At 42.3% G+C, this 10,862-nt stretch overlaps 1 protein-coding gene across 1 annotated transcript in view; it reads left to right on the top strand.

Moving 5' to 3' along the window:
• The first annotated feature begins 222 nt into the window (after positions 1 to 222).
• The window catches only part of LOC129819918 (14-3-3 protein epsilon-like), a 35,814-nt gene continuing 25,174 nt past the window's right edge, over positions 223 to 10,862 (top strand). The window contains exon 1 of the mRNA XM_055876618.1: positions 223 to 513. Coding sequence (XP_055732593.1) covers positions 450 to 513 — 64 coding nt within the window. The 5' untranslated portion in view covers positions 223 to 449. The remainder of the gene's footprint in view (positions 514 to 10,862) is intronic.

Here is a 10,862-nt window from a genome sequence, read left to right as displayed (position 1 = left end):
CTGATGTGTGAACCACCATTATTATAAGCACACTACTTTATGGAGTCTGGTCATGCCGAGTGGATTATATTTAACTGAATCTTTTTAATACTGGCTTGTGTTTCACGTTGTATTTCAATCGATTTTTGGTTGACATACACATTGTCTTTCAATAGATTTTTGGTTGACATATAATCACACCATAAATACATGAGATGAAATGGGTTGGTGGCCAATAGCTTGCACGGGAGTGTGTGAGAAAGAAAAGTGAAGAGCGGGGATGTGGTGTTGGCATGGATTGCGTCAATTTCCCGGATTGAGTTTGGACGCCATCTTTAAACCAGTGCTACCGGTAGTTAGAGAGTGGGGACGCTGAGCTGCTGCTCCACCAGGAACCGCCGTCTGAGACAGACCCACGGTCGAGCCTCTCCTTCAGGCCGCACATCATCGACAGCCCGACCTCGAACACCATGGCAGATCGAGAACACTTAGTATACCAGGCCAAACTCGCCGAACAAGCCGAAAGATACGATGGTAAGGGCTAAGATTTACTGTCAATGCGGAGTATGCCCCTCATTCGCTTGTCTCCCTCTAACGGGGGGCTTCCATGAGCGGGTGAGGTGGTTTGAAGATGGACTAGCTACTAAGAGATCGTAGTAGGGACAAAATGGCGGAGAAGATAGGGTTTCCTAACTAGTTAGTCATTTAACGTTAGTGGTTTGACTGAACAAAGGTATCAAGCGATACACATGTGTATTACTGGGTTTTAGACTATTCAGTGTTTGCATGGGCATGGGTGATATTCAGCCTATGCTATCTTGAAAGCCGTTGGTTGTTTCTGCTGGTGGTCCTGTTCGGACTTCGTTGTTAGTTTTCAATAGATATACTAACGTTAACGTTACTGTAACTAGCTAACGCTAGTTAACAAGAGAGCATGACAGCTAACGAACGTGAGCTAACATCTGTGGTAAAATAGCGGTTGACAAATTGCAATAATAACTACCGTGTCATGGGGAATGGTTAAGGTTACCTAACCATTTGTTCACTAAAATAATTTGGTTATTTGATGAACTAGCTAGCTATTTTGACAGTAATGCCGTTACACTAGAAATAGCGGCTTCGTAGCCTAGTTAACTAACGTTAGTATTGAAGCTACTTTGCTAGCGACTGCAGTTTTGCCAACTATTTTTTCAAGGAAAGTACAAGTTACTTAGATGAGGTTTAACGGCACCCAGAAATGTTGCATTACTGCCACCAAGTAGACTGGAATAGAACCCTCTTATAGTTTGCTTGGGAAAAGTACGGTGTTTGTTTCCCCTATTATAACCCTACACGAATTAAAAACCCACCACCTTACTCCACTATTTAAATCTGTCTAGTCCTACCTCAGGTTTAAAGAACGGGACACCACCACTCAACATACCCGGTAACTCTTCTGACGTCAAATATCGTACACCCAAATACTTCTCTGCATCTGCCACCACAACCTCTATTTTATGCGATTTGTGTTCCATCCCTGCAGTACTGTTGATAACCATTGCTATGAACAAAGCCAATCTTACTGAAGCATATATCCAGGGTTGCCAGGTCAAGTTAACATTTCTAGCACAATGGCCACTCAAAACTTGCACCAAAGGCTTGAAAACGAGCCCCATTTTCTCCCCACAGCAATTGAGGAGTTGCCATATCTATACAATAAACCATTTTCCGTAAGTTATCCAGCCAATTAATAAGGAATATCATTGTAACATGTAACGACATTAGAAGCAAAATTTAGTTTTCTTTAAAATAATTTTTGCAAGCTATGACATTGAATTAAGGAATTTGAATATGTGACATGAGAACTGATAAGTCGTCCTTATTTAACTTGCCAGATCATTTTCCATCAATGGATGTGGATTTAACTCGCTTGACCACTATGATTAAGTAATACGGCACACGGGGGTATGGTATATGGCCAATATACCACAGTGGCCAATGGCCAATAACCACAAAGCAATGCGGGGTGGCTGGATACAGTTCTAGAGTATTAATGTTTTTTGGAAAAAGGTTTGAAAATAGCTGTCTCCATAATGACAATCTAAATAGCCTACCTACAACTGGTAAAAAGTTGTCAAAACGTGTGCACGTGCTAGCTGCTTTCTCGCTCACGTGCCTCAGCCAATAACTGTAGTGCTTTCTCAACATACACATCCCTCCGGCCCTCCCCACCACTCACTCAGCAACAGCCTTTCTCACTGCCTGACAGTCAGTCATTAAGTTGGAAAATTGCATACATGGCAACACTGCATATATCATTGGCCTTATCCCTCCATATTGGTGCAGATCTACTTCTCACAAATCCTCTCAGGATCCCTCCCCCTTGACCCATTACTTTCTTCACTGCCTCAGCATATGACACACTGCACTACTCTAACCCTTGGTTACCTCAACCTGTCTCTCTCGCACTGGACATTTCTGATCCGAAGCCCCATGGGCACCCCAACAATTAACACATACTGCTTCTTTTCCCAATGCTACTCATTCCTTTGTCTCATGTCTTTCTGCACACTTCTCACACATAGGAACCTCCCTCCTACACAGTGCTGCCACATGCCCATAAGCTTGAAACCTGTAACAACTAGGGATGCACAATATATTGGTGAACTTATCAGCATTGGCCCGATGTCTAGTTTAACCTGTCTAGGACTGGGGTTCCGCCAACAGCCAATGTAATTGCAGGGCACCAAATACAAAACAATAGAAATCTCATGAATCATATTTCTCAAACATACAAGTATTAGGCACCATTTTAAAGATACAATTCTCGTTAATCCAGCCACAGTGTCTGATTTCAAAAATGCTTTACAGCGAAAGCTCCACAAACTATTATGTTAGGTCACCACGAAGTCACAGAAAAACCCTGCCATTTTTCCCGCCAAAGAGAGGAGTCACAAAAATCACAAATAGAGATAAAATTAATCACTAACCTTTGATCTTCATCAGATGACACTCATAGGACTTCATGTTACACAATAGATGTATGATTTGTTCGATAAAGTGCATATTTATATCCAAAAATCTAATTTTACATTGGTGTGTTATGTTCAGTAGTTCAAAAACATGCTATGATTTTGCAGAGAGCCACATGAATTCACAGAAATACTCATTATAAATGTTGATAAATTCAAGTGGTATACATAGAACTTTAGATACACTTCTCCTTAATGCAACTGCTGTGTCAGATTTCAAAAAGCATAATCTGAGAACGGCGCTCAGAGCCCAAACCAGCCAAAATAAATATCTGCCATGTTGCGCCGTCAACATTAGTCTGAAATAGCATTATAAATATTCACTTACCTTTGATCTTCATCAGAATGCACTCCCATGAATTGCAGTTCCACAATAAATGTTTGTTTTGTTCGATAATGTCCATTTATGTCAAAATAGCTTCTTTTGTTAGAGCGTTTGGTAAACAAATTCAAAAGCGCGTTCAGGTCCAGTCGGACAAAAAGTTCAAAAAGTTATATTACAGGTCGAAGAAACTTGTCAAACTAAGTATAGAATCAATCTTTAGGATGTTATTATCTTAAATGTTCAATAATGTTCCAACCGGAGAATTCCATTGTCTGTAGAAAAGCAATGGAATGAGAGATACCTCTCATGTGAAATGCATGTGACTGAGAACAAGGCTGCTGGCAGACCCCTTAGTCAAACAGCTTCCATCCGGCCCCCCTTCACATGAGAAGCCGGAAACAACGTTCTAAAGACGGTTGACATCTAGTGGAAGCCTTAGGAAGTGCAACATAACCCATTTCCTACTGTGAATTCTATAGGGGCTGAGTTCAAAAACTACAAACCTCAGATTTCCCACTTCCTGTTTGGATTTTTCCTCAGGTTTTTGCCTGCCATATGAGTTCTGTTATACTCACAGACATCATTCAAACAGTTTTAGAAACGTCAGTGTTTTCTATCCAATACTAATAATAATATGCATATATTAGCATCTGGGACTGGGTAGGAGGCAGTTCACTCTGGGCACGCTATTCATCCAAAAGTGAAAATGCTGCCCCCTATCCCAAAGAAGTTAACGCCGATGTGCAAAACCGATGTCAAAGCTGACGTGCATACCTATATAACGTAGGTACATGAAGTAATGATGCCACGTAAAATTTTGCGCTACATTTGCAACAACGTTCCTAACCTAACCCAAAATGTCTGCTGTGTGGATCGAGCAGTCATTTGAAAGAGTAAGACAATTTCAGCGACACAACTCAAAGGCGAAATCCATTAATGGCAAGATAATGGTATTCATTGCCCTTGACAATTAACCGTTCTGTCGTGGGTGATGTTGGCTTCCGCCGACTGGTCGAGCACTAGTACACACTACCAAGTGTGCTATTTTTCAGATGTTGCTCTACCAAAGTTACACAGTAATGGCGTCACTGCTAAAAAAATAAACATTGCGTCACTGCTATTAGCGTTATGACTGACATTTGGACCAGCGATATCAGCCCTGTGAGCATGCTGAGTCTGACAGCACAATGTGTCGTTGAGGATTTCGTACTGAGGAAAGTCGTATTGCATGTTCGTGAATGTGCCGGTTTGTCATACCGCTGCTGCCATTTTCAATGGCATATGAGAACATGTTTGGAACTTGGAAACATGAACACACTAGCAAGCTCCATTCAAACAACTGACTCGAGATATATGCTCATCCACTGCGCCTGCAGCAGATGTGATACCCTCTGTCATGGCTTTAAAACGCCTGCTCAACAAAGCGATTCGGTGGCATTCTCTCTCTGCGTCGCCACTATGCTCGACGCTATGTACTTAGATGCAGACAAAAACGGGGTTTACGTGAAATGTTACATACGCAGCTGGACAAGATGGAAACAGACACAGTGACCGTGCGCACGGAGAAAGAAAGGCCATGGACAGACAGACAGCTGAAACTTCACTGCTTGACATGTCATGAAATCCTGGTTGAGAATTAAACGACTGAACAAATGAACAATGAAACAGCACAGCAAGTAAGTGAAATAAATAGGTTTTGATTATTATGTTTTACTGGGTTTCCCTTTGTAGTCCGTAATAGTTTGCAAGCCCTGCCACATCCGTGTAGTAGGATTCAATCTTAGTCCTGTATTGATGCTTTGCCTGTTTGATGGCTCGTCTGAGGGCATAGCGGGATTTCTTATAAGTGTCCCGGATTAGTGTCCCACTCCTTGAAAGCGGCAGCTCTAGCCATTAGCTCGGTGCGGATGTTGCCTGTAATCCATGGCTTTTGGTTGGGATAAGTACGTACGGTCACTGTGTGGGGACGACGTTGTAAATGCACATATTGATGAAGCCGGTGACAGGTGGTCTACTCCTCAATGCCATTGGATGAATCCCGGAACATATTCCAGTCTGTGCTAGCAAAACAGTCCTGTAACGTAGCGTCCTCGTCATCTGACCACTTCCGTATTTAGCGGTTCACAGGTACTTCCTGCTTTACTTTCTGCTTGTAAGCAGGAATCAGGAGGATAAAATGATGTTATTTGTATGCATCTGTGTGTGTGGAGTATATATAGGTGGTCTAGAGTGTTTATTTTTTAAATGTATATATTTTTTCCTCTGGTTGCATGTAACATGCTGGTAGAAATGAGGTACAGAGGATTTAAGTTTGCCTGCATTAAAGTCCCCGGCCACTAGGAGCACCGCTTCGGGATAAGCATTTTCTTTTTTACATATGGCCTCATAGCTTGTGCTAGCATCGGTTTGTGGTGGTAAATAGACAGCTACGAAAAATATGAAACTATCTTGGTAAATAGTGTGGTCTACAGCTTATCATGAGGTACTCTACCTCTGTCGAGCAAAACCTCAAGCCTTCTTAAAATTAGACATTGCGCACCAGCTGTTATTGACAAATGGACACAACCCACACCCCTCGTCTTACCAGACGTAGCTGTTCTGTCCTGCCGATGCACGGAAAACCCAGCCAGCTCCATATTATCCGTGTCGTCGTTCAGCCACGACTCTGAAACATAAGATATTACCATTTTGAATGTCCTGTTGGTTAGGATAGTCTCAAACAGAGATCATCCAGTTTACTCTCCAGTGATTACGTGTTGGCCAATAGAACGGATGGTAGAGGTGGGTTACCCACTCACTGATGAATTCTCACAAGGCACCCCGATCTCCGCCCTCTGTATTTGGGCCTGTTCTTGGAGCAGCACTATATAATTCGCGTCGAACTCATTAAATATATATTTTTGTCCAGTTCGAGGTATGTAATCGCTGTTGTGATATCCAGAAGCTCTTTTCGGTCAACGAGACAGTATCAGCAACATTAAATAAGTTACAAACAATGCGAAATAGCACATAAAATAGCACAGTTGGTTAGGCGCCTGTAAAACGGCAGACATTCCCCCCCCCCGGCGCCATTATAATTTCTATGATTGCAATGACTCTTTCCTCAGTGGATGTTGCTACACATTAGGGCTCCCTATCATTGATGCCTGTTAGTGCCCAATTATGCTGAAGTGATCCTTCAAGCTTCTTTTTGAGTGGAGCCTTCTGAATTCCTTCTGGAAGCCTTCCCTGTAGCATACCACCATCTTTCCTTGACGAGTGTTTTGATGTGGTTCTTGAATAGAGCTGAGAATTGCCAGGGACCATACAATATTATAGCTGTACTTAGGTGCTGATATGTATTGAGATTCTATATGTATCACAATTCGATACTGTGATTTTGAGATTCAATATTCCAAACATATTGCTCACATATCTCTGTTGCAGAGTGACAAGAGCCATGATGATGAGTTTAGATTGGTCATGGAAATAAAAGTGCATAATACAAATTGCCGCCCTATTTAAAAAGATGGATAACAAGCTATGAAGGAAAAATGGGTAGGTACAGCCAACTAATGGCAAAAATAATATTGCAATATTGTCAAAACGATATGATATAGCATCAATAATAATATCCCGACATGTAACTTGATTTTTTTTCTTCCTATCACTACTCTTGAAGAGAATGCAAGGACTGTTAAAATATATATATGGGCTAAGACTTAAAAAAAAAAAAAAAATATATATATATAATGGGCTAAGACTTTCCCATTATATATATATATATATATATAATGGGCTAAGACTTTCCCATGATGATGAATGCAGAGGAAGATGCATTAAATGCCATAGTTTCATTTAACTTTTTATATCCCCCATATCCCCCATTTTTTTCCCCCACATGACAGCAGTATTGCTGAGAAGGCACACTGTTAAGTGCTGTAGTAGTACCTGAGAGTTTTCTAGATTTTGATATCAAAGATCAGCAGTGCTACACATGGGCCATGCAGTTTCTTGTCTGATCTCTTTTGCCCTGCTATGAAACAGGATACTCTCCCCTAACAGCTCTAGCCTACACCCCGCCCACCCCTCATGTCGTTACGCAGGTTGAAAGAGGTCAATCACCTGGAGGGGCCGGCCACTCAGAGCCAGGATGATTTCCCCCCCTGCAGGCCTGCTGTGGAACAGGCCACTCCTCCTGAGCCCCCTTTGGCACAGAGGAATGTGTAAGGCGGATAGTGCAGCTGGGCTTAAGCCAGAGACGGGAAGGTATGCGCCTATGCAGCCGCCCTGACATGGGGACCAAGGGGACAGGGGGAGACGGGAGCAGCAGTGTGCTACTCTCTTATGTAACCCCTCTCTCTCTCGCTCTCTCCAGCCCAGGCGAGTCATCCAGCCCCAGTGTGTGTGCAAATAGATCAGACAGGAGCTGCCTGCTTAGTGAGGATCTTTGCAAAGACTGTGCTCTCTTACCTTTTCCTCGCTCCCCTCCTTGGTGCCTATTCTTTCAGGAAGTGCACTTATACACTGCCTCCAGCCACACCGGGCTCAGCAGTCCTGGCTTGTCACTCAACAGACCTGAACACGTTCCAATGTGGTGTCATAATGGTGGCGGTAACACCCCTCCCCCAACACACCTCAGTCACGTCTGTTCTCTTCTTTCTCCATACTGAGTAGTTTTTCTTTGCTTGATGGGTAAAGACAGAACCGTTACCAGAAAGTATTTTTTTTCCGACACCGATTGTTCTTGCAGTCATTTAGAATGTTAATTTGATTTTGTCGAGTCGTGCTAATCAGGGTGGTAGAGTAGCTGAGCACAATAGTAAGATGTGCTGCTTCCACACATGTATGAAAGCCAAGCTGATGCGAGTCCTGTTCATTCAAACTAGCTGAGATCTTCCTTTTCTTCATGTGTTCTCTATCACCCAGGTCCCCCACACAGACATGACATTTCTACATTAAGCGAGGCACCACACCCTAATAGGGTGATCTCCCCCCCACCAACCAATCATTTCACAATTAACTTTTACCAGTTGAATATGGACACCGATATAACACTGTTTTTGTATTACATATTTTCTGAAATATTGTTGCCTCATTTGTATAATTTTATACATCTCAATTTTCTGCACACTGAATGAAGTCAGCATAAATATTTAGCTGTAGTAAAAAAAAAAAAAAACAGGACCAGACATGTATAGAGCAGATTGTGGATATATACTTTTTTGTTTTTCTATCTGTAAATACTAAAGATGTACATACACAGCATTTTTGGTGCATATTTCCAACAATTGTTATCAGAATCAAAAGTTTACAACATATCAACAATTCCCTCTATACAAGTCTGGAGAATATATCGAAGTATAACCGCAAATCCAGATGTTTCTGAAGCTGAAAAATTAGTTGGCGTGTGGGAAGAGTCTGACTTTCGTGAAATGGCAGTTAAAGAACAATGACTTAAGCTGACCAAATGTCTATATAGACCCAATCACGACATGTGACATGTAGTGAGCTTTGACAGTATGGATTTGTCCATTTTAATGTGATCTTAAAATTCATAATTTATGACAATAGCATGATAAACAAGTTTGATTTTTTGATGTTTTTGAAAGTACTAACAGTAAAGGTAGACTCAGCGATATGACGTAGATGCAGAAAGTAAACAGCATAGTGGCTAAATTTCCTCAACAACTAAGAGCGTTGAAACGTGTGGCTCAACTTCTCCGCTGTTTGTGTCCTGGCTACCACGCTGTGACGCGAAGCCGTGCACATGCGCAAATACGTTGTGAGAGCGAAGTCTTGCATTTCGATCGTCTGAATGTCTGCGGTGCTGCTCGTGGCAGTCATTTCGCGAGTCTACCTTTTTAAAGGTCCCAAACATTAATTCTGATTCCCATGAGTGGGTGATAGTACTAACATTTTTTGCATTTCTTTCTCTTATGGCTAACTACCAGGAAGTTTGAAAAGACAGGATTGTGGGCGGTAAGCTTATATTCATGAGCTCGCCTTGACTGACAGCTCTTGAAACGCCTATGTCAAGAAACTTGGATTCAGTGTTGAAGTAAAATCATCTCAAGCAAATTTGGTGATATACAAAGCAACTCAAACAACATTGAAATTGCATGAATTATGTCTTTTATACATCTCCCGTATGGCATGTCTCTTGTGATGTGAATCACAGCAGCACTGCTGGTTGTGCTGACATGACAACTTTGTCAGTTTTGAATGACCCTTCCCCTCTGTTCCATGCTGGCTGAAGACCTAGCTAGCCAATAACTAGCTAACACCAGACACCGATGAAAGGGGAAACATATATAAAGTGCCTTCGGAAAGTATTCAGACTCCTTGACTTGTTCCATATTTAGTTAGGTTAAAGCCGCATTCTAAAATGGATTTAAAAAAAATAATTCCTCTGCAATCTACACACAATACCCCATAATGACAAAGTGAAAACAGGTTTGTAGAAATGTTTACAAATATATTCAAAATAAAAAAACATACCTTATTTACATAAGTATTCAGACCATTTGCTATGAGACTTGAAAGTGAGTCCACCTGTGGTAAATTCAGTTGATTGGACATGATTTGGAAATGCACACACCTGTCTATATAAGATCCCACAGTTGATAGTGCATATCAGAGCAAAAAACCAAGCCATGATGTCGACGGAATTGTCTGTAGAGCTCCGAGACAGGATTGTGTCGAGGCACAGATTTGAGGAAGGGTACCAAAACATTTCTGCAGCATTGAAGGTCCCCAAGAACACCGTGGCCTCCATTCTTAAATAGAGGTTTGCAACCACCAAGACTCTTCCTAGAGCTGGCCGTCCCGGCCAAACTGAGCAATCGGGGGAGAAGGTTTTTGGTCAGGGAGGTGACCAAGAACCCGATGGTCACTCTGACAGAGTTTCTCTGTGAAAATAGGAGAGAGAACTTTTCAGAAGGACAACCATCTCTACCGCACTCCACCAATCAGGCCTTTATGGTAGCGTGACCAGACAGAAGCCGCTCCTCAGTAAAGGTACATGACAGCCTGCTTAGAGTTTGCCAAAAGGCACCTAAAGGACTCTCAGACCATGAGAAACAAAATTATCTGGTCTGATGAAACCAAGATTGAACTCTTTGGCCTGAATGCCAAGCGTCACGTTTGGAGGAAACCTGGCACCATCCCTATGGTGATGCGTAGTGGTAGCATCATGCTGTGGAGATGTTTTTCAGCTGCATGGACTGGGATACCAGGCAGAATCGAGGCAAAGATGAACGGCACAAAGTACAGGGAGATCCTTGATGAAAACCTGCTCCAAAGCACTCAGGACCTCAGACTGGGGCAAAGGTTCACCTTCCAACAGGACAACGAACCTAAGCACACAGCCAAGACAATGCAGGAGTAGCTTTGGGACAATTCTTTGAATGAGTAGCCCAGCCATAGCTGAGACTTGAACCTGATCAAACATCTCTGGAGAGACCTGAAAATAGCTGAGCAGCAACGCTCCCAATCCAACCTGATGAAGCTTGAGAGGATCTGCAGAGAAGAATGGGAGAAACTCCCAAAATACAGGTGTGCCAAGC

Source organism: Salvelinus fontinalis, chromosome 2 (genome assembly GCF_029448725.1).
Source record: "Salvelinus fontinalis isolate EN_2023a chromosome 2, ASM2944872v1, whole genome shotgun sequence".
Lineage (NCBI taxonomy): Eukaryota > Metazoa > Chordata > Actinopteri > Salmoniformes > Salmonidae > Salvelinus > Salvelinus fontinalis.
Note: the sequence above shows the minus strand (reverse complement) of the source record. Positions and strands in the feature narration are given on the sequence as shown.